Here is a 25,383-nt window from a genome sequence, read left to right on the forward strand (position 1 = left end):
GAAGACGGTCTGATGGAAGACGGTCTGATGGAAGACGGTCTGATGGAAGACGTCTGATGGAAGACGGTCTGATGGAAGACGTCTGATGGAAGACGGTCTGATGGAAGACGTCTGATGGAAGACGGTCTGATGGAAGACGGTCTGATGGACGACGGTCTGATGGAAGACGGTCTGATGGACGACGGTCTGATGGAAGACGTCTGATGGAAGACGTCTGATGGAAGACGGTCTGATGGAAGACGGTCTGATGGAAGACGGTCTGATGGACGACGGTCTGATGGACGACGTCTGATGGAAGACGGTCTGATGGAAGACGGTCTGATGGAAGACGTCTGATGGACGACGGTCTGATGGACGACGGTCTGATGGAAGACGTCTGATGGACGACGGTCTGATGGAAGACGGTCTGATGGAAGACGTCTGATGGAAGACGTCTGATGGAAGATGGTCTGATGGAAGATGGTCTGATGGAAGACGGTCTGATGGAAGACGGTCTGATGGAAGACGTCTGATGGAAGACGTCTGATGGACGACGGTCTGATGGAAGACGGTCTGATGGAAGACGGTCTGATGGAAGACGTCTGATGGAAGACGTCTGATGGACGACGGTCTGATGGAAGACGGTCTGATGGACGACGGTCTGATGGAAGACGTCTGATGGAAGACGTCTGATGGAAGACGGTCTGATGGAAGATGGTCTGATGGAAGACGGTCTGATGGACGACGGTCTGATGGAAGACGTCTGATGGAAGACGGTCTGATGGAAGATGGTCTGATGGAAGACGGTCTGATGGACGACGGTCTGATGGAAGACGTCTGATGGAAGACGGTCTGATGGAAGACGGTCTGATGGAAGACGTCTGATGGACGACGGTCTGATGGACGACGGTCTGATGGACGACGGTCTGATGGAAGACGTCTGATGGAAGACGTCTGACGGAAGACGTCTGATGGAAGACGTCTGATGGAAGATGGTCTGATGGAAGATGGTCTGATGGAAGACGGTCTGATGGAAGACGGTCTGATGGAAGACGTCTGATGGAAGACGTCTGATGGAAGATGGTCTGATGGAAGACGGTCTGATGGAAGACGTCTGATGGAAGACGGTCTGATGGAAGACGGTCTGATGGAAGACGTCTGATGGAAGACGTCTGATGGACGACGGTCTGATGGAAGACGGTCTGATGGAAGACGTCTGATGGAAGACGTCTGATGGACGACGGTCTGATGGAAGACGGTCTGATGGACGACGGTCTGATGGAAGACGGTCTGATGGAAGACGTCTGATGGAAGACGGTCTGATGGAAGATGGTCTGATGGAAGACGGTCTGATGGACGACGGTCTGATGGACGACGGTCTGATGGAAGACGTCTGATGGAAGACGGTCTGATGGAAGACGGTCTGATGGAAGACGTCTGATGGACGACGGTCTGATGGAAGACGGTCTGATGGAAGACGTCTGATGGAAGATGTCTGATGGAAGATGGTCTGATGGAAGATGGTCTGATTGAAGACGGTCTGATGGAAGACAGTCTGATGGAAGACGTCTGATGGACGACGGTCTGATGGACGACGGTCTGATGGAAGACGTCTGATGGACGACGGTCTGATGGAAGACGGTCTGATGGAAGACGGTCTGATGGACGACGGTCTGATGGACGACGGTCTGATGGAAGACGGTCTGATGGACGACGGTCTGATGGACGACGGTCTGATGGAAGATGGTCTGATGGAAGACGTCTGAAAGCAGAGACGTTCTGTAAAATATTGGAGGGCACGGATCCGAAAACATTCTGGACAAACCCTTTTGGCAGGGCAGTGAAAGACCGTAAAGGTGGTTTTCAGATGATCCCATCCAGGTTGCCATGGTGATTGTCTCTCTAAGTGGACAGGGACGCATCATGTCCGGCTTCCAGACCACCGACTGACTGACAACAGCACACCAGGCTCGAGCGTTGCTGCTGTTTTTCAGCAACCAGATCTGCAGACATGCTCAGTCTGTTTTTGTAGATCTCACAGTGAACCTGCAGCTTTGTCTCCCACCACCTGCATTCAGCTTTTCCACATCATCCTCCGTCCGCGTGGCGTTTGTCCACAGAGCTGTCTTTTTGTCACGTTCACCTGCTGCTGCTGCACGCTGCTTTGGTTCTTCTGTCATGGGGTTTTCAGCATGACTGGGAAAACCTGAAGCAGGATCGAGTTTCCTGAAGTTCCTCACAACAGTATTTATACAGGCCTGCCACCTGTGGCTTCATTTCCAGGTAATGAAAAAACGAAGGTGCATCAGATACACACTTCCTTTAGAGATAATCAGTGAAGTTTCTGTTGTCCCAAGTAGTTTTTACATTGTGTAGTTGGATCAGCACTGTGGTGACCACTCCAGCTTCGACCTACTGGTTCAGGCCTTGTTGATTCGGCTGAGTTAGAAAACAGACAATCTGGGACAGGTCTGTTATTTCCAGATTTAAACCAAACAGGGAATTCGTCACCTGATACACCAGATTGCCGTCACAAACCTCCGTAAGGAAAACTACTTTCTGCAAACTACTTTTTGCTACTTTCTGCACAAACAGCTGTTTTCTAGGATTTCTGGTCTTGCCAGAAACCTAAAGAAAAAAAGTGCATGTGAGAATTTCTCTGTGAATTTAATAAGAAATGACCAGAAATAAGTCTGATTGCAACGATAAAACATCCTTGATCTGGACAACTGAATCCAGAAGAACGTCATGGTCAAGTTCACATTACACTCCCACAGCACTGCTGATGTGACGCCGTTCTGCAGTCCACATGTGAGGTCAGAGAGGGTTGAGCAAGTCCACGGCTCTGCTGCAGAGTGGCAGCAATCTCTGCAGAAGCAGCTTCTCTACCTGCCAGCTTACCTGTCGAAGACCACTGCAGAGTAACTGGCTTCTGCGAAGACCACTTCCCCTGTTCTGAGCCCTTTGGTGGCCCTCAGGCCTCGACCTTTCTGCCCAGCATCAAAGAGCTGAGCCTTCTCCATGTTCCCAACGGTCATCGTAGCAGCCTAACCGAACCAGGAGGCAGAGGACAGAAGGTGGGACAGGCAGTGCACACTGCTAATGAAATTCTCACAAAACATTCACCAGCCCCTCGCTCGCCCCCCCTGCCCCCTCCTCAGTCTGACTATTACTGAAGCCAAAAATAAATTTGCCCTCTCTAGGGCTTGTACCACCTTCCCAGAGTGGGAAGAAACCTGAGGGAGAAGGAGGGGGGGGGGTGAGGGGGCGTCATGGTAGTAGGTGTCGTCCCTTGTTTGGGTCGTTCCTCCCGGGTATTTTAGTCTCTAACAGCTGCGTCTGTCTGTCAGAGATATGACAGGATACAGTGGTACTGTCCATACCATTATTATTATTATTATCATTATCATTACTATTGTCATTATTATTATTATTGTTATTTTTATTATTATTATTATTATCATCATCATTATTATGGTTAATAATAATAATAATCAGAATCAGGCTGCATTCAACAGAGTAATACAGAATGCTTTATCAAATATGTTATGCTGGGCTCTGTTTTGATATTTATTATTATTGATAACAACAATAATAATAACTAGAAATTTTGCTGTTATGTAACAGCAAGTGTGAATGGGATAATGTGTAATTACAGATGTATAATGCAAAAAAGCTGAAGGCAGCACATTCCAGCAGCTGGCGGATGTGCAGCATTTTTTCCAATCTGATAAAGTGTAAAAGAAATTAAAAAAAAAAAAAAAAACTTTTTTTGAAGTGATGAAAATTGCAGAGAGAGAGAAATAATTTCTTGAAGAATATGTGGAAGAAGGTGAAAGTTGTATTTGCAGAAGTATTTGGTGAAATGTTACTTTTAGGATTCAAATCTACAACATCCAGCGCAAAAGCTCATTCTCATAACCACTAGGCCACCAGTTTGCACACATATACATGTGTGGAAAAAGGTCAAAATTCACTATTAAAAAGAGGATGTTCAAGGTACTGGCAGGACTACTGAAGAGTTTTGCTGTTGGCATAGAAATGCCTTTCTAGAACTTCCATCAGCGTGTAATCATCAGGATTACTAAAAGGTTGAAAACTGCTGTGAAGAAGCTAAAGATAGTTATAAATAGTGCAAAAGTACACATATCAGAATGAGCTGGAGAGTTTAATATTTGAATGAGTGAAGTAGCAACAACAGATGTAGAAGCTTGAAACCATGGTTTTCTGAGCATAAGTGTAACCATGAGGAGAAGCGCTGCTATTTTACATGATGCAGTACCAGAAATGAAACCTGTGACCCTCTGAACCACAGCCCCTTCATCCATCCATCCATCCATCTTCTGCCGCTTATCCGGAGTCTGGTCGCGGGGGCAGCAGCCTAAGCAGGGAAGCCCAGACTTCCCTCTCCCCAGCCACATTTGCCAACTCTGCGGGGGGGATCCCGAGGCGTTCCCAGGCCAGCCGAGAGATGTAATCCCTCCAGCGTGTCCTGGGTCTTCCCCGGGGTCTCCTCCCAGAGGGACGTGCCTGGAACACCTCACCAGGGAGGTCCAGGAGGCATCCTGACCAGATGCCCGAGCCACCTCAACTGGTTCCTCTCGATGCGAAGGAGCAGCGGCTCTACTCTGATCTCCTCCCGGATGACCGAGCTCCTCACCCTATCTCTAAGGGAGAGCCCGGCCACCCTGCGGAGGAAACTCATTTCAGCCGCCTGTATACGAGATCTCGTTCTTTCGGTCACGACCCACAGCTCATGACCATAGGTGAGGGTAGGAACGTAGATCGACTGATAAATCGAGAGCTTCGCCTTCTGGCTCAGCTCCTTCTTCACCACGACAGACCGGCGCAGAGCCTGCATTACTGCAGACGCCGCACCGATCCGTCTGTCGATCTCACGCTCCATCCTTCTCTCACTCGTGAACAAGACCCCGAGATATTTAAACTCCTCCACTTGAGGCAGGACCTGACTCCCGACCCGGAGAGGGCAATCCACCCTATTCCGGCTGAGGACCATGGTCTCAGATTTTGAGGTGCTGATTCTCATCCCAGCCGCTTCACACTCGGCCGCGAATCGCTCAAGCGAGAGCTGGAGATCACGACCAGACGAAGCCAACAGGACCACGTCATCTGCAAAAAGCAGGGACCCAATCCTGAGGCCACCAAGTCGGATCCCCTCAACCCCTCGGCTGCGCCTAGAAATTCTGTCCATATAAGTTATGAACAGAATCTGTGATAAAGGGCAGCCTTGGCGGAGTCCAACCCTCACCGGAAACGAATCCGACTTACTACCGGCAATGCAGACCAAGCTCTGACACCTGTCGTACAGGGACCGGACAGCTCGTACAAGGGGGTCCGGTACCCCATACTCCCGGAGTACCCCCCACAGGAGCCCCCGGGGGACACGGTCGAATGCCTTCTCCAGGTCCACAAAGCACATGTAGACTGGTTGGGCAAACTCCCATGCCCCCTCCAGGACCCCAAAGAGGGTATAGAGCTGGTCCACTGTTCCGCGACCAGGACGAAAACCACACTGCTCCTCCTCAATCCGGGATTCGACTATCCGGCGGACCCTCCTCTCCAGGACCCCTGAATAGACCTTACCAGGGAGGCTGAGGAGTGTGATTCCCCTGTAATTGGAACATACCCTCCGGTCCCCCTTCTTAAAAAGGGGGACCACCACCCCAGTCTGCCAATCCAGCGGTACTGCCCCCGATGTCCACGCGATGCTGCAGAGGCGTGTCAGCCAGGACAGCCCCACAGCATCCAGAGCCTTAAGGAACTCCGGGCGGATCTCATCCACCCCCGGGGCCTTGCCGCCAAGGAGCTTTTTGACCACCTCAGCGACTTCAGCCCCAGAGATAGGAGAGTCCACCCCTGAGTCCGCCAGCTCTGCTCCCTCATGGGAAGCCGTGTTGGTAGGATTGAGGAGGTCTTCGAAGTATTCCCTCCACCGACCCACAACATCCCAAGTTGAGGTCAGCAGCTCCCCATCTCCACTGTACACAGTATTGATGGAGCACTGCTTCCCCCCGCTGAACCGCCGGATGGTGGACCAGAATCTCCTCGAAGCCGTCCGGAAGTCTTTCTCCATGGCCTCGCCGAACTCCTCCCATGCCCGAGTTTTTGCCTCGGCAACGGCCGAAGCCGCATGCCGCTTAGCCCGTCGGTACCCATCAGCTGCCTCCAGAGTCCCACAGGCCAAGAAGGCCTGATAGGACTCCTTCTTCAGCTTGACAGCATCCCTCACTGCTGGTGTCCACCAACGAGTCCTGGGATTACCGCCACGACAGGCACCAACGACCTTGCAGCCACAGCTCCGGCTGGCCGCCTCAGCAATAGAGGCACGGAACACAGCCCATTCGGACTCAATGTCCCCCGCCTCACCCGGGACATGTTCGAAGCTCTGCTGAAGGTGGGAGTTGAAGCTCGCTCTGACAGGGGACTCAGCCAGACGTTCCCAGCAGACCCTCACAACACGTTTCGGCCTGCCAGATCTGACCGGCTTTCTCCCCCACCATCTGAGCCAACTCACCACCAGGTGGTGATCAGTTGAAGCTCCGCCCCCCTCTTCACCTGAGTGTCCAAGGCATGTGGCCGCAGGTCCGACGATACGACTACAAAATCGATCATCGAACTGCGGCCCAGGGAATCCTGATCCCAGGTGTACATATGGACACTCTTATGCTGGAACATGGTGTTCGTTATAGACAATCCATGACGAGCACAGAAGTCCAATAACAAAACACCATTTGGGTTCAGAGGGGGGGGACCATGCCTCCCAATCACTCCCCTCCAGGTCTCACTGTCATTGCCCACGTGAGCATTGAAGTCCCCCAGCAGAACAATGGAGTCCCCAGAAGGAGCACCCTCCAGCACTCCCTCCAAGGACTCCAGAAAGGGTGGGTACTCTGAACTGCTGTTCGGTGCATAAGCACAGACAACAGTCAGGACCCGTCCCCCCACCCGGAGGCGGAGGGAAACTACCCTTTCATCCACTGGGGTAAACCCCAACGTGCAGGCACCAAGCTGGGGGCTGATGAGAGCGCCCACACCTGCTCGGCGCCTCTCACCATGAGCAACTCCAGAGTGGAAGAAGGTCCAGCCCCTCTCGAGGGTTCTGGTTCCAGAGCCCAAGCCATGCGTCGAGGTGAGTCCAACTATATCTAGTCGGAACCGCTCAACCTCGCGCACAAGCTCAGGCTCCTTCCCCACCAGAGAGGTGACGTTCCACGTCTCTAGAGCCAGCTTCTGCAGCCGGGGATCGGACCACCAGGGTCCCCGCCTCTTGCTGCCGCCCAGCTCACACTGCACCCGACCCCTACGGCTCCTCCCGCAGATGGTGAGCCCACGAGAGGTTATAAATAGTGCAAAAGTACACATATCAGAATGAGCTGGAGAGTTTAATATTTGAATGAGTGAAGTAGCAACAACAGATGTAGAAGCTTGAAACCATGGTTTTCTGAGCATAAGTGTAACCATGAGGAGAAGCGCTGCTATTTTACATGATGCAGTACCAGAAATGAAACCTGTGACCCTCTGAACCACAGCCCCTTCATTAAACCACCAAAAGACTTCAAGTTAACTTGATGTTACAAGGTTATGCTCCTTTTTTAAAAAAAATGGTAAAAAGTCTGAGCTGATCCTAACAGTGCTAATTTAGACAGTAACAAACAGAGGCTGCTGGTTGGAGAACACCGCTGGGACCAATCATCTACCTTCACACACTGGGAATGAAAACAGGTTCAATAAAAGTTCCACCATGAGTTCCACCGAAGCCAGACTGGGATCCGGTTCTTCTCCTGAAGCCAGCCTGGGATCCGGTTCTGCTTCCCGAAACCAGACTGGGATCCGGTTCTGGTTCCCGAAACCAGATTGGGATCCGGTTCTGCTTCCCGAAACCAGACTGGGATCCGGTTCTGGTTCCCGAAACCAGATTGGGATCCGGTTCTGCTTCCCGAAGCCAGACTGGGATCTGGTTCTGCTTCCCGAAGCCAGACTGGGATCTGGTTCTGCTTCCCGAAACCAGACTGGGATCCGGTTCTGCTTCCCGAAGCCAGACTGGGATCCGGTTCTGCTTCCCGAAGCCAGACTGGGATCCAGTTCCACAGAGAAGATCTGATAACTGGAGGTTCTGCTCCAGTTCTGCTGTTAGAACCTGCAGTCTGTGAGGACTGCTCTGTTGGGAATGTCTGGATGTGGTCACGGAAGATGAAAATAATCAAGTCAAACAAATAAATTATAATCAGATAAGTGTTGTTTTTATTGTCTTATTTCTGTAAAACAGACAAATAAAAAAATTATCACAAAGATTATTCAGATAACACTTCATTTAAACACATACAAAACATTTAGTCTAATTTACTTATATAAAATACACTGAAATAAGTATATTGAGGAATGTTTGAAATTGACTGAGCTGAAAAATAAAATGCTGTTTCTAAAATCTCCATATTGATATTACAGCAGCATTAATCACTCTGAATAATCTTGCTACTCATAAAAAGCATCAGAGTAAGGCACCTGAAAATCACGACATTAACATGAAGGACAATGGATGTGAGTTTCTCTCCTCTCGGACACAACTGTAACGTCACAATGAATGGATTAACTCAGAACAGGGAAACACACCAGAGAAACAGAGACCTGTCGCTGGAAGTATGACATAGAAGTAGTTTAAAACTACAGAACAGAGTCACATATGACAAATGAATCCTCACATCTCTCACTGATGGTGCTGAAAGTTTGAAGTTATTATGTTTCCATAGCGATGCATCCTGGAAACGAGCTACATGTCCTTTTACACATCTGCTTCTGCTGCGCCTGTCTGACAGATGTTTAGCATGTGTTGGTGTTGTGGTAATAACTCTGATTTATACATGATTAATAAAACACTGAACAGCTTATCACAGCGCGGTTAAAGACTGGGGCGAGCTGGACCAGTACGAAGCCTTTAAAGGGTCTAAAAGACTTAGATCTGCACAAGTATCATCCATTTACCACTAACAGCAATGATAATATTATATATGCTGCCAAATATAACACAGAAACATAAGATGTGTGTACACACACACTGTGTTGAGTGAAATTAGCTACAGACCAAGCAGAGCACCATGAACAAAGAACGAGAAAGCAACTACAGGGAAGTAGATTATAACATCTGATGGCTTCAGAAGTGGTTTTATTCATTCACTCATCCTAACTGTCTAATCCGATGAAGCGTCGCGGGGAAGCCGGAGTCTATCCCAGCAGTCTCAGGGCGAAAGGCGGGGTGGCTTCACAAGCAGTTTTGATTCATTAAAGGCACAGTTTGTAATAAATACTAACATCTAGTGGTAAAGATGAGCTGAAGAATTACTTCAGATGCAAAGTACGGCTGTGTGTGTGTAGTGGCTCAGAAGGTACTGGCTTCACGCGCAGTTTGTCCACTCAGAGACACCGTAGTAAATATTTTGGCCAAATATGGCAGCTGGCATGTATGTGGACACGTGGGAAGTAGATGTAAATGGTTCTAAGAAAATAACTTTTCTTATTTCAGTAAATCATTAGATACCAAAAGAAACACAGGTTTTAATGATAGATTACACTTTTCTGTCATTGATCTTTGATTTGTTACACACTGCACCTTTAAATTTAAGGCTTACAGAAAAATAATTTAATTAAAATAAACTCAGAAATAATCAGTCGCTAAGTGTTTAGTGGACTATTTCATTGCTGTAACAATAAATCCTCCATCGTTGTTGTGGTTTGATCTGCTCTGCCAAACAGCTGGTTCTGCTGGTTTCTCTTATCTTGCTTATTGGGCAGGATTATTACAGTTTGAAGGAGCCTCAGCATCATATGGAAGAACCAGAGGGGATTCCTGCACACCTGCTGAAAACAAATGACACCTGCAGCCTTTAAATTTTGGCCTCAATGCACCGTTCATGTCAACATTCAGTCTGTGGTCAGTCTGCAGAATAAAAACAGCTTTTTATTTCTGCAAAACTAAAACTTATTTCTGTCTTTATAAGCAACTGACTTTGCTGATGGCAGCTGTTTTTCTCTGAGGAGTCCTTCATTCTGCAGTTTGTGTTCTATTTTCTACAAGACAACATCTTGATAAAATGTCTAAATCAGACTCAAAGAGGTCAAACTGATCCAGATGTTCTGGTTCTCTACTGGAGACTGATCTAGAGCTGACTGTCCAGAGAAAAGTGCTGCACAAGATGCTAAACAAGATGGACATTTCTTCACAACACAGTGAGAAAACAACAGTGTTCAGTCAGAGGCTTCTTCAGGTCTGCTGGAACCCAAAAATGTTCAGGAGGGTATCCTGTAGCAGACATCAGCTGAATACTCTTTTACTAATAATTTATGATAAAATAAACCTAATCATAAAATTATGATTTATCTTCTGCGATTAATAAAATATCTTTTTATTTAAAGCTCCAGTGTGTGTGTGAATTACTCCATCTAGTGGTGAGCTGACGGAGTAGTGGTGCTGTCTGGCGCCTCGCTGTTAAGCACGTTATTACCACTACGGAGTCACAAATGTGAAAATGTCAACATCTTGCACAGGTTGGAGAGTCCCGTCTGGTGATAAGGTACAGAACGAAACATAGTTATGACTTTCTTATTGATGCCAATAAGTTTCAAAGCATGTCCTCCATGTATTTAGTAACAAGCTAGTGCTAATAGCTAATGGAACGGTGTAAAATGGTGTGACTGAGGGGAGGACATCAACCACGCCTTGACAAATCATCTGAAGTAAATGGTAAAACGTGAGGAAAACTTTGGGAAAACATGTCTGAACGCAGCGCACAGAGTCCTGCTGGTATGACTTCTGTCAAGCGGAACAGCATTTTCCACTGTATGCTAACTAACATATTAGCATCTCTGCCGTTTTCTACAGCAGTAACAGTAAATGATGCGACTCAAACTGGAGGATAAAGTAGCTGCTGGACCTGCCCTGTTTCTGACATAACACCAAAATAACCTTCACTGTTAGACTGAATAAACTTACCGGTCCAGCAGAAATCTGCAACCTCCATCTGAAGTCCCTCATCAACCGTCTCCATCTGTAAATGCTACACCTACGCAGACTCTCCTTTTCTTGTCCATTTTTTCCTCCCTCACTGGGCAAAAAGAATGGATGCTCCTCCATTTTGAATGCTCTGCGGTCATTTTAGCTTGTTTCTCCTCGACACAATGTTCCGACACAATGATTCACAGCTAAAACCCGTAAAGCTAACAAGTTTGTCCCCTTTCAGCTACTGTATTCAAAGTTGGCGATGCAACATGGCAGAATCTGTTAGCTGCTCCCTCAGCTATGTATTTATAAATAACTCATTCTAAGTTACGAGAACGTTTTAATTTGGATGCTTTTGTGATTGGACTTCGATAAAATACATGTTTCTGAATGATAGTTGATTTTTTACTAATAAAAGGCCAAATTCGTTACACGCTTTAGCTTCAAATTTTGATTTCATAACATAAAATGGACCAAAGCTGGAAGTGGTTGTGATGGATCAATACATCTCAGACATGAATGATTGGTCTACACGTCGTGAAGAAGAACACATCATAGTCTATACATCATAGTAATGAATACCCGATCTACACGTTGAAGAGATGAATGCTGGGCCTACACATCGTACACGTCGATGTGAGCTCCTGATGTGTAGCTGTCTTCTAGCAGCACCTTCATCATGTTGGTACAGGACGCTTCACAGGTGAGAAGCTGACCCTGAGCAAACATGTCTGAAAATGACTTCTTTATGTTGGGATCAGCTGTTCTGGATCTGGCCTCCATCTGCATGGCTGTGTCTAGAGGACCTGGTTGAACACAAAGAGTCAATAAGTTCATCAATACCTCCATCAACCTTTCCATCCATCCATTCACATAACAGTTGCATGACATGTTTATAAAATAAGAACATTTGTATTTACTTGGGGCAAATCAAACAAAAATATCTAGCTTTGGCCTTGGAGAAACTAAGGATATAACTAAATTGGTGACACATTGGATTAGATACTCTCTGGCTGTTAGCAAAAAAAGATGCTAACTTTAGTTGTTATCCTCTACAAGGTAGAGGATAACAACTAGCATGAAAAATTAGTGACACACTGAATAATAGGGGTGGGCAAATCGATTCGAAAAATTAAAAAATCTGGATTTTTTTTTTTTATTCACAATTTTAAAATTGATTTTTTTTTTTGTGAAAAAAATTGATTTTTTTTTAAAAAATTGAAATAATCCATTACTAAATTTTTGTAATTTTTTTTTATTGTTTTTATTGATCTTTTAACTTGTCTTCTTGGGCATTATAGTAGCAGAATGATGATCTGGCGACTGGGTTGTTTTTCCCAATTGAAATCAAAGAAAATGACGAGCAAGAAAAAAAAGTTTTATACATTTTTTGTTTTAAATCTACAAAAATTAGCAATATCGAATAATTGTGAGAATCGCAATTTAAATCGAATCAGCACCAGAAAAAAATCGGAATCGAATTGAATCGGGACAAAAGCGTATCGCCACAGCCCTACTGAATATAAGGCTTAATACATCCCTAAGGCACATTCACGCTTGACGCAGAAGAAGTTTGGTCTGTTTTTACGAGGTTCAGCTATGCATCACTTGGCGCAGAAAACGAAGCAATACCACAGAAAATCACGGGGGCAGCATTGAGTTGTCTCACTGGCACACAACTAGGGAAATGAACAAACCAGAAAAGAAGAACAGGAAGAAGACAAGCCAAGAAGTTGAGATCAGAAATAAAAACTTTGTGGTTTTATTCTTATTCTCCTACTGGCATTTTTGGACGGTTGTAAACAACTTTCTAGCGCTGCATTACCGCTACCAACTAGTGTCAACTCTGAACTCTGAACTCAACTATGGCAAGACACTTGGAAGTATGAATGTGGTAATGTATGACAATGTCTGAAACAGGCATCCTCATTTACATATGTAAGGGAGCACAAATGCGCCTTTAGGATAGGTTAACAACCAGCATCATTAAACTGAAGAATAAGATTCTAGCTAGCGGTTAGCGTGGACAAGCTGGATGTTTGCATGGAGAGGCAGGCAGCAACAACTGAAGCTGATAGCCTGGATATATAATCCCCCACTTTGTTTACTAACATACCAAAGCTAAAATAATTATCTGTTCCATTGTCTTATTTACTTTTCTATCTAGTAGTATATTGTGTGTGCTGTTGCCACCGACTGTGTGGATACCCAAGTCTGGTCCTTGAGACCGATTATCTTGCAACTTCTAGATGCGGCTTTTTTCCAACACACCTGAATCAGATGAATGGCTCTTTACTGGGCGTCTGTAGAGCCTACTGACATGTTAATGAGGAATTCATCCATTTGAGTCAGGTGTGTTGCAGAAGGGATGCGTTATAAGATAGTAGATCTTGAGGACCGAACTTTGGACCTCCTGGTTTTCCTTCCACCGTCTCATCATGCAGCTCAGGATGAGAAGATTTGAACCAATCCATTGATTTCCTTCGTAAGGTAATTATACCTTATCCCTTAAATCAACTGGTTTATATGAACACAGTTATTCTAAACTGGACTAATGTGAACCATAAGGTGCACTTAAAAGTCTTTTATTTTCTCCAAAATAAACGCTGCGCCTTATAATGCGGTGTGCCTTATGTGTGTACAGAGTTCCAAAATATATAAATGTTGTTGTGTGACTTTGATGAGCGCTTTGCTTGACAGACTGTGAGCGTTTCCGACACGCTGCTTCTATAGATAAAAGGCGGACGTAACAGAGGGCAGCATGAGAACGTTAAAGGGGGAACTGCTGGCGTGAAAGAAGACGCTAAAGGCGTGTCCTCACGCCGCCGCCTCAGTATGTATATAGTGCTGGTATGTGCATTATGCAAAACATCGGTTTGGCTAATCACGCCTTATTAAAATGGCTCCTGCGAAGAGACACGCTTACGAAGCACAGTTCTAACTGCAAGCTATCAGCTACCTGGACAAATATGGGGATCGAGCAGTTGTGAGAGAATTCAAGATCAATGAATCCATGGTTCGTAAGTGGAGGAAGCAGGAAAACGAGGTTTGCCAAGTCAAGAACAGGAAGCTGAGTTTCCGCGGAAACAAGGCAAAGTGGTCCGAATTGGAAGACCGACTCGAGACGATTCAGGCTTGACGAAGGAACTCCAACCGCTGGACATTGGTATAAACAGTGAAGTTGGGAACGGCGTGGGCGCGATGGATGACAGATGGCGAACACAGTTTTACTAAGACTGGGAGGCAGCGCCATGCGAGTTACGCCACAATTTGTGAATGGATAGCGGATGATTGGGCTAACGTGTCTGCTTGCACTGTTGTTTGAGCTTTCGCAAAAGTCGGCATCATTTATGAGGAGCTGCACGGCAACGAGACTGACTCTGACGATGATGAGCGGGAACCCAGCGTGTTCGATGGAGAACTAGCCCAGCTGTTCATTTCGGATACAGAAGATGAGGACTTTGATTGATTTGTGAATGAGGATTGTTTAAAAAACAACATGAAAACATTGCTAAATTCTTCAATAAAGTACAACTGAACTCAGTTCTTCTTCCGCTGCCTTTTTTAAAACACGCAAGGAAGCATGTTTTAAGCTAGAGTACCAGTATGTTTTCACCATACCTGCGCCTTAAAATCCAGTGTGCCTTATGTGGGTGTTAAATATAGAAACAGCACCCGTAACTGAGACTGCGCCTTTTAATAAGGTGTGCCTTATGGTCATTAAAAAACATGGTATTTGAAGTGGATTAGAATTGGCCTGCGTTTATTACCATTCTGGACATTCATGTCTGATTGTTGTTTTTGTGTATGAGGACCATTCGAAGCTTCGCTTCCTTCCCTACCTGGGGAGTAGTTGAGCACCCGGAGGTCCGGCTCCTCCTCAGCTAGCACCCTGAACATCATCTCTCGAGCAGCTTTTCCGGTGCAGTACAGCACCCAGGAGCATAAAGGCTGCAGGGCACACAGTGATGTGATGTTGATCACGGTGCGCCGCAGACCTGGCCGCTGAGGAAAAGCTTGGAGGACTCTGGCCGTGAGGCAGAGTGACGAACTAACATTCAGAGACAAGTAGGAGTCCACCTCAGACATGTCAGTGAAACTCTGAGCGTAACGGGACACATCACCCAGAGAGGCTGTGGAAGAAAGAAAAATGGGAGCTTTAAGTGTGGTTCTGTGTGTTTCCATTAACTATTCATTCATCCCTTCATTTGTCCATTTTCTTCATTTAGAATTACCAGATAACAAGCATGTCTTCGGTTGTGGAAGGAAGCCCGAGTTCTCTGAGAGAACTCTCACAAACAAGTTGAGAACACACATAGAGAGGCCAGAGTTCGAGCCCCTCCTGAGGGGTGTACAAGAGATGTTGCTGTGAGACAGCAGTGCCAAACACCACACCACCATCAACTCGTGTCATGCTGTCCTCAGGAGAGGTAACGCAGGGTCACGTCTACAAGGTAGAACTTAAACCCTGAAAACAGCTTATATCCTTCCAACCCTGCTGTGTGGCAGCAGTTCATAGGAAACTCGGGCTTTTCCTCAAAACATGGGATTAATATTAAAGGTCCAGTTTGTAAGGACTACTGACACCTAGTGGTAAAGATGAATAAAGATTAGTATGATGAGTACTGATGATTTCTGCTGTAAACATGTTTATTTCTGCTGTAAACATGATTATTTCTGCTGTAAACATGTTTATTTCTGCTGTAAACATGTTTATTTCTGCTGTAAACATGTTTATTCCTGCTGTGAAGTTGGTCTTTTTAACATGGGAGTCTATGGAGATTTGCTCTGTTTTGCAGCCCCTAGTGGATGAAGGGGGAACTGCAGTTTTATGCACATCAGCTTTACTTTTAACCACCAGAGGCTCCTTCATCTTTCATATACGGTCTATGGTTGCACATGCATTTCTATTTGGCCACGTCTTATTGTATGCATCTGTTTTTAATCCAAACTTTTAAATGTTTTTATTCAAGATCTTTTTTATTAAGATTTTCTTTCTTAACAAACATACACAAAGAAAAAAGAAAAGAGAGAAACTCCAGAACATTTACACCAGCCCACAGGAGGTAGGCAGATGCAGGAGCCATAGGTACAGTGCAATGAAGGGGTAAGGATTGAGAGAGACCTAACAAAACAACAGCACACACAAAAAAAAAAATAAATAAATAAATAAATAAAATAAAAAAAAAAATTTTAAAAAAAAAAGAGGAAAATGAACACCCGGAACCCTGTTTCCCTACTCGGTCAGAGTCAGTTTGGAGGCATGAGCCAGTGAATGAATGACTTGTGAAATAATGCTTCATGTTATAAGCCTAAAGCTGCACTAGAAGTCCTGCTCCCATGTCTTATGGAAAGTATTTAAAAAGGGTCCCCACGTCTCCTGAAACTTCCTGCTCTTGTGCTGTAGTGAGCATCTAATCTTTTCAAGCTTCAAACAGGACATCAGATCCACTAGCCATTGCTTATGTGTTGGAGGGACAGTGTCACGCCATTTGAGTAGAACACAGCGTCTAGCCACAAGAGAAGCGAAAGACAGTGTGTGATGATTTATTGAGGATAAAGGCATCACCTCCCCGGTGATGCCGAACAGAGCCGTTAGGGGGTTCGGCGGTAGTCTAACTTTTATTAACAGAGATAAAGTAGAGAAAACCTCCGACCAGAACTTGCCGAGTCTGGGGCAGGACCAGAACATATGAATGAGTGTGGCCTCAGAAGTTTTGCACTTATCACAGAATGGACTGATGCTTGGGTAAATGCGTGAGAGCTTGGATTTAGTGAGGTGAGCCCTGTGGACTACCTTAAACTGAATTAAGCAGTGGCGGGTGCAGAGAGAGGATGAATTGATCCATTTAAATATTAAATTCCAAGTTTTATGTGACAGGGACATGCCTAGGTCCTCCTCCCATGCAGCTCTGATCTGGGTCTCTGGAGGTGGTTTTAGATTTGAGAGGAGGTTGTAGAGGACTGATATCGGCCTTTTCTGGGACAGGTTTAGAGAGAGAACTGTTTCAATGATGGTTGGGTCCGGAAGAGTGACAAGGCCAGGCTTAAAAGAGTGCAAATAGTGCCTAACTTGTAAGTATCTAAAAAAAATCAGATTTAGGAAGTCCAAAAACGTTACTTAACTGGTCAAATGAGGCCAGTGTCTTGTCTATAAACAAATCTTTGAAAGTAGTGATGCCCTTCTTGTGCCATTCCAAAAAACCAGAGTCAGTGAGGGAGGGCTTGAAGAGGTGGTTGGAAGCCACTGGGCTTAAAAGGGAGAAATCATGTAGACTAAAGTGTGCCCTGAACTGTGCCCATATCCTTAAAGAATGTTTAACCACTGGGTTGACGATAGACGTGATGGGGAGAGGAAGTGGGGAGCAAAGAATGGCAAAAGTAGAGGTTGATCTGTCCTGGTGTAGTTCCATCTCTACCCAGTCAGGACGGTTTGAACGGTTGGCGTAAAAAGACCAAGATGCCAAGCAGCGTAAATTTGCGGCCCAGTAGTAGAGACAGAAATTTGGGAGGGCAAAACCACCACTAGCCTGAGTTTTTTGCAAGTGGGTTTTGCCGACACGGGGACGCTTACCCTGCCAAATGAAAGATGAGAGAGTTGAGTCAAGCTGATTAAAAAAAGAAATGGGAATAAACGTAGGCAGGACCTGGAAGAGATATAAAAATTTGGGCAAGATGTTCATCTTAATGGAGTTAATACGCCCTACAAAAGACAAAGATAAAGGTGACCACTGTGCCAGTGTTTGTTTACACTGATTTAATAAAGGAGAATAATTTTCTTTGAATAGGTCTCTGTGTTTTCTTGTGACTGATATCCCCAGGTACGTAAATTTATTCTCTACAACTCTGAAAGGTAGATTTGTGTAATCCTCTGAGCGAGCTTTGTTGTTGATGGGGAAAAGTTCACTTTTGTCCAGGTTTAGTTTATAACCTGACAGCTTTCCAAACTGACTGAGCAACGACAGTGCGGCAGGCAGTGAGGTGTGAGGGTTCGAAATGAAGAGGAGAAGGTCGTCCGCATAGAGGGAGACTTTGTGTTCTGTACCGTTTCTCCAGATACCCGGAATGTCTGTACAGCTTCTGAGGGCTGCAGCAAGTGGTTCAATGGTTAGGTCAAAGAGCATAGGGCTTAAAGGGCATCCCTGACGGGTTCCTCTATGTAGACTGAAAGGTTTCAATTGCTGGCGATTGGTCCGAATTGATGCAATAGGGTGCGAGTACATTAGTTTAATCCATGAGGAGAAGTTGGGACCGAAGCCAAATTTGTCAAGAACAGCAAAGAGAAAGCTGAACTCAACACGGTCAAAGGCCTTTTCAGCGTCAAGTGAAACAACGCATTCAGGGACAGACTCGGGGGAGGTGTAAATGATGTCAAACAGCCGACGAGTGTTAAAGTACGAGTGCCTATTCTTTATGAAACCTGTTTGGTTCAGTGAGATTATTGTAGGGAGAGCCTTCTCCAACCTAAGAGCTAGGACCTTTGCTAGGATTTTAGCATCTGAGTCTAGGAGGGAAATAGGTCTGTATGAAGCACGGTCTAGAGGGTCTTTCCCTTTCTTAGCGATGAGGGTAATACATGCCTCGAAGAAAGATTTGGGAAGGGATCCTGATCTGAAAGAGTCAGAGAGGACCAGAGATAAGTGTGGAGAGAGCAGCGGGGAAAACTTTTTTAAAAATTCTATCGGGAACCCGTCGGGGCCTGGGCATTTTCCTGATTGCATTGAGGATATGGCAAGAATGATTTCTGTGGTAGAAATGGGATCATCAAGTGTTTTCCTAAGATCTGGGGCTAGTGTAGGGACATCCAAATTGTTTAAAAACTCAATAATTGTATCTTGGCCAGTTTGGAACTCTGAGGTGTAAAGTTGGGAGTAATAGTCTCTGAACGCGTCATTAATTTGTGAGTGATCGAAGGTTGTGCGACCATCAGGTAACCGAATCTCAGGGATGCCCAGCTTCGCTCTAGAGCCTCGGAGCTGATGAGCTAGTAGCTTATCAGGTTTATCTCCATGAACATAGAACCGAGTTTTGTTTTTCAAGAGCATACGTTCAGCGGAGTGAGTTGAGAGTAGGTCAAATTTGGTTTGAAGTTCTATCCGCTTAGTATAAAGATCTGGGTTCTGAGTTTGAGCATATTGTTTGTCAATATTCCTAATTTGATTAGCTATGTCTAAGCGTTCTTGAACAGACTTTCGTCTCAGCTGCGAAGTGTATGAAATGACCTGACCCCGCAAGTAGGCTTTAAGGGCATCCCAGACAACCAGATTGGACATCTCAGGGGAAGTGTTTGTGGTAAAGAAGAATGATATTTCTCTTTCCACGAATTCTATGAAATTTTCATCAGACAGTAGGGTTGAATTAAATCTCCACTGTCTGCTACTCTGTGGAATGCCAGGGAGGGACAAGCACAGCGTAATGGGGGCGTGATCAGAGATCGTGATACTCTGGTAGGCACAGGACTGGGCAAGTGGTATAAATTGGTTATCTATCAAAAAATAGTCAATCCTGGAGTAAGTGTGATGTACGTGCGACAAGAATGAATAATCCCTGTCAGTTGGATGTAGAGTGCGCCACACATCGCAGACACCATAATCTGATAGGAAGGCTTGAATGAGAGAAGCTGACCTGCTTAATGGGCTGGTGTTCTTGGAGGAACGGTCCAAGACCGGGTTAAGGCAACAGTTAAAATCCCCACCAAGTATGGGGCTATAAACGTTGAGGTCAGGCAATAAAGAAAACAACCGTTTGAAAAAGTCTGTGTCGTCCGAATTGGGGGCGTATATGTTCACCAACACAACCAGCGTATTGAATAATCTCCCGGCAACGATAACATATCTGCCATATTTATCAGGGGTCACAAAATGAGGCTCAAAAGAGATATGGGGACTGATAAGAATCGAGACTCCCCTGGCCTTGGCCTGAAAAGAAGAGTGGTAGCGCTGTCCCCTCCAACCGGCTAGTAGACGCTCACTATCTGAACAGCGAAGATGAGTTTCTTGCAGGAAAGCTATCTCTGTTCGAAGTAGTTTAAGGTGTGAGAGGACCCTTTTCCTCTTAATTGGATGGTTAAGACCTTTAACATTCCAGCTCAGGAAGTTAGTAGAACTGTCCATGGAGGCTTAGGACTGGAGCTGTTATGTATGTAGAGCAGGATGAGTGACAGCAGCGGGAAATGCTTACAGCAGCCAAGCACCAGGCTGAAGTGATTAATGGGAAAATACAAAAAGAATGCAGCATAACTGACCGAGAAAGGGACCCTAACTACCCCAAACCCCAATATAAAGATAGCTGCTAAAAAACAAAGCAGCAAGCTCTCCAAAACCAACATTCTACAATCACTATACTTCCAAACAGCTTATTCTAGCTCCAGAGTAGCTGTAAAAGTGGGTCTGAGCACCCCAAGTGTAACAGTAACAAAGCAAGACTGCTCAAGTGGTGTGAAGGCACATCTGCTCAGTTAACAATGCAGCAAGAACTCTTTAATGCCCGGTCAGTCACCGGAAATAAAACAATTTACTTACAGTCCAAACTCAATTCCCCATGACAGGTAGGCTGTTAACAGTTTATGCATTAAATCTGCTTGCTGGGTAATAAAAACGGAGTCAATCATAACTGATCAGGCGATCGGTGGAAGACTGCTGATATACCGGTTCGCTTCATCCACAGAGCCGATCCATTTTCTGGCGCCGCCGGGCAGGGTAAGACGGAGCCTGGCTGGGTAAAGCAGGGCAGGCTTCAGACCGCGGTTATAAAGTTCGGTCATGACGTTCCGGTACTCCGCCCGCTGGTTGACAACTTCAGGGCTGTAATCCTCCAGGATACGGATGGGCTTCCCACGAAATTCGAGTTTCCCTCGGCGGCGAGCCTCTCTGATGAGAAGCTCTTTGGTCTGGTAACGGTGTAGGCGAAGAATGACTGGCCGCGGGCGCTGTCCGGGAGCAGGTTTGGGCGCCAAGGAGCGGTGAGCCCGGTCTATCTCTGGCGGGGAAGGCAGTGTCTCTTTTCCGAACACCTCACACAGCAGATCCGAGAAGAATTTGGTGGGAGCTCCGCTTTCCGTCGATTCCGATAGGCCCAGTATTCGGATGTTCTGGCGTCTGCTCCGACTCTCCAGGTCGGTGACTTTAGCGGTTAGCTTAGCATTAGCTTCACGAAGGCTGGAGCAAGAGTCTTCAAGATCCTTTAACCGCTGACCAAGGTCTTCTGAAGCCAGCTCCAGGGATGAAACGCGCTGACCGTGGTCCTCCACCATGAGGCGTGTTTGGTCCAGCTTCGAATCCAGCAGGTTAAAGGAGGTTCTGAATTCTGTGGCCAGCGCCTCACGGTGCCGCTCGAGCAGTGCGGTAATAGCCTCCAGCGTCAAGCTAGCGTCTTCTTTCTTGGCAGATTTGGTGTGTTTAGAAGACATTATGTGCGTTGGGACTAGAGTTGGTCGGCTTGACGATTAAAAAGTGAAATATACTTTCCGTCCTGAGCAGCGTTAGAGGGGACTGGATGTTAAAAATAAAAAAAGATTACTGGAGCCGTAAAAGCGTGCGACTACGCCATAAACGCGTCAACCGGAAGTCTTAAATGTTTATAAGAACCCTGGCTCAATATAGCTCTAGATGGGTTTTAAATTTAATTTAAAAGCACCGTTACGAGACTTTATGAGCAATGACAACATGTACAAATACTACAGAGATGTTTAAAATGATAAATTTCTACCTTCACAACCTTTGCCTTAAGTACCACATTAATGAGCAAACAAACAACTGATGACAGCCCTTCATGTGGAATTATAACTTTTCATGGGACTATAATTCATGATACATTCATGTAACACAAAGTTCAAGCTCCACCTGTTTCAGCAACGTTCAGACACCGGAGAGGCAGCGCACATGAAGAAAGTCAATAAATATGTGGTAACGCGTTTGTAGTTAATATTTAACACGTCTATGGGACCATCAGCGGAGTTTGTCCTCTTCATTTTAACCCTTCTGTCACATGGGATCACTAAATGTAAATATGCTTCTTTACACAGCAAACGCATCTGATTTCCACATTTCATTCTGTGAAAAAGTGAAATATTCATATTTAATTCAATTCAGCTTTATTTGTATAGCGCCACTTTACAATAATGTTGTCACAGGACACTTTCCATCCACATCATTTCAAGCCATTTATGGATGTTATACTTTTTTACAGAATGAAATGTGGACATCAGATGCATTTGCTGTGTAAAGAAGCATATTTACTGATATATATAAATATATATATATATATATATATATATATATATATATATATATATATATATATATATATATATATATATATATGGAGGTAGAGAGAGAGAGGGAGTGTGTTCATATGTTCATTTGTGAACGACCTAAAATGCACTGTAACCTGAACATTTTTCAACTTGTTCTGAACCTCTGAATGCCCACGTTGTTCAGTCTTTCTCATTCTGGTGCCTTAAGCGAGATTATGGTTTAATAATAGCAGTAGGCTACCACACACACTTTCTCCTGACACACACAAACCCAAACATTAGTGAACTACACTACAGACATTTAAGGTTAAACTAATTACTAAACACACAAAGACAAATAACATCAACAGACAGCAGTTATAATAAAATAATAATGCATATAAGAATATGTTTTCATGTTTACCTGCTGAAATAAAGGTTTAATAAATAACTAACATAAGAAATGTGAGCATGCTGTGTTTAAATGAAACACATGTGAGAAAATAACGTCATATTGTTAAATAAAAGCTTAAAAACGGAACAGTTTCAGTATTTATGATCTCTAACATGTCAATAAATAAACATAAGGATTAGTCTGAAGCGTGACTGGAGCTCCTAGATGTTCTGCTCGTGTCTAAACTCTCATCTTCATCATACTCTTCACATGTAGACGTCAGCAGACCAGGACCACCACGTGACAACTTATTCACACGTATGTGGAATATTTCATATATATTATAATATCACCTTGCAAGCAGGCTGCCTGGAAAGTGCCGGAACAAGGAGGCGTCTTACCGGCGTTGTTGACCAGCATGACGTGGTCCACGTGCTCAGAAAAAGCCGCTTTAGATGTTCTGATGATGCTTTCCAGTCCCTCCATCTGTCCGACGTCCGCCACCACGGTCTCCACCTTCAGGCCCGCTGCAGCGGCCTCTGGCTCGGACAGTTCCGCCTGCAGAGCCCGCAGCTCGTCACCGGAGCGGGCCGCCAGCACGAGCACCGAGCCCGGCTTCACCAGGCGGGCTGCCTGCTGCGCCACCGCCCGGCCAAAGCCTCTGGAGGCGCCGGTGACGACGCACAGCGCGCGGCCCAGGTCCGTGGCGCACGGCATGGTGTGAGGAGGAGCAGCTGGAAGGAGGACAGAAAGCGGAGCAGCGTGATCTAACTGCGCTGAGCTTCTTCTTTTGGGGTTTCACTGCTGCTCGTCTGGAGGTCCACTGGTTGCCCTGTCGCCATCTCCCGGTTTATTCCCATGTCCACATGGAGGAGGGAGGGTGGAGAGAGGGAGGGTGGAGCGGCACATTAATCACACAGCAAGCGCTGTTTAGCCCACTTATGACCCGCATCTGTCAGTTAGTGTGCTCCTTATGTGGCCTTGACTCCACCAGACTGTGGCTGCAAAACCCAGTCACATGACAACCACAAGGAAGCTGCTCCAGTTTTGGAACAATTTTCCACTTTGCAGGGCCTCACGGAGCCAAAGTGCCAAAAGTGTCCCGCTTCAGGTCAAGGTCAAGCACATCTCTAACAAGCAAAGTGCCCAAAGTGCTGTTCAGATCTACAGATTTAGAGAAAAATGTATTATAAAAACGGAACCAATATAAATAAATATTCTAAAAAGTGAAACACCGTAATGAGAAGCATCTAGAAACACAACCAGAGGAAAAGAAAACTGGGAGCTGGTTCTGCAGCGGGGTCTGATAAGCCAGACTTATCAGCCACATGTCATAATGATGTTCAAACACTCACATGCAAAGTCACAATGACTAAAATCTCTTTTTCTGCAGGTGAATACATAATAATTTCTGTAATGAAACATATTCATGAAGAACAAGCTGGGAAGAGTTTTCTGTAACAGATATGAAAACATTTCTAAGAACAGCCGCCTCAGCTCAGGTTGGAGGATAGATAATCAGCTTTAATCCTGTTTTCTGTCACAGAGGTGAGCCAGAAACCACATTAGTGGAAGTTCTGTAATATTTATAATCAGAAGAACGAGGTTTACACCACATAATGCTCAGGACTTATCTGAAGTGCTCCGATAGCTGTAGTGATACATTAGAGAAACCCAAAGTTATTTAAAGTGTCAGATTTAGAGAAAACACGTCATTAGTTGGTTTTCATTGAATCTGTTCATGTTGCTGCTGTTTTTACAACATATCAACAGTTTACAGACGTTACATACTAACAAGAGATAGGAGAGAGAATTTATAACTACGTCTTTCAAGCACGGATTAAACCAAATGTTGGTGTCAGTGATTGGATGCAGGAGATGAGATGGGAGGGCCCAAATGCAGGACGCACGCACGTGAACTCGTGGATGCGTACGGAACACGTTGACACGTACAGAACACGTTGATGTGTACGGAACACGTTGATGTGTACGGAACACATTGATACGTACGGAACACGTTAATACGTACGGATTACGTTTATGTGTACGGAACATGTTCATGTGTACGGAACACGTTGATGTGTACGGAACACGTTGATGTGTACGGAACACGTTGATGCGTACGGAACACGATGATGCGTACAGAACACGTTGATACGTACGGAACACGTTAATACGTACGGATTACGTTTATGTGTACGGAACATGTTCATGTGTACGGAACACGTTGATGTGTACGGAACACGTTGATGTGTACGGAACACGTTGATACGTACAGAACACGTTGATACGTACGGAACACGTTAATACGTACGGATTACGTTTATGTGTACGGAACATGTTCATGTGTACGGAACACGTTGATGTGTACGGAACACGTTGATGTGTACGGAACACGTTGATGCGTACGGAACACGATGATGCGTGCAAAGCGCTGTGATGTGTACGGAACATGTTGACGCGTACGGAACACGATGTGTACGGAAAACATTGATGTGGAAAGAACATGTTGATGTGGATTGAACACGTTGATACGTACGGAACACGTTGATGTGTACGCAACACGTTGATGTGTACGGAACGCGGTAATTCGTACGGAACACGTTGATGTGTATGGAACCCGCTGATGTGGACGGAACACGTGGATGCGTACGGAACACGGTGATACGTATGAAACGCGGTGATGCGTACGAAACGCGGTGATGCGTACGGAACACAATGATACGTACGAAACACGTTGACACGTAAAGAACACGTTGATACGAA

General features: G+C 45.5%; 2 protein-coding genes across 2 annotated transcripts in view; both read right to left on the reverse strand.

Annotated features, from left to right (window-relative positions):
* The window catches only part of smyd1a (SET and MYND domain containing 1a), a 29,354-nt gene extending 26,214 nt beyond the window's left edge, over positions 1 to 3,140 (reverse strand). The window contains 1 exon segment of the mRNA XM_079256747.1: positions 2,881 to 3,140. Within this exon segment, the coding sequence (XP_079112873.1) occupies positions 2,881 to 3,017 (137 nt within the window). The 5' untranslated portion in view covers positions 3,018 to 3,140.
* Positions 3,141 to 8,339: 5,199 nt separating this feature from the next.
* On the reverse strand, positions 8,340 to 23,334 carry spra (sepiapterin reductase a; the record flags this gene model as incomplete). The annotated part of the gene is made up of 3 exons (XM_079257076.1): positions 8,340 to 11,796; positions 14,833 to 15,123; positions 23,019 to 23,334. The coding sequence occupies 3 exons, from the start codon at positions 23,332 to 23,334 to the stop codon at positions 11,606 to 11,608; spliced, it is 798 nt and encodes a 265-aa protein (XP_079113202.1). The 3' UTR covers positions 8,340 to 11,605.
* Positions 23,335 to 25,383: the final 2,049 nt, after the last annotated feature.

Source organism: Telmatherina bonti (genome assembly GCF_933228915.1).
Source record: "Telmatherina bonti genome assembly, chromosome: 17".
Classification (NCBI taxonomy): domain Eukaryota; kingdom Metazoa; phylum Chordata; class Actinopteri; order Atheriniformes; family Telmatherinidae; genus Telmatherina; species Telmatherina bonti.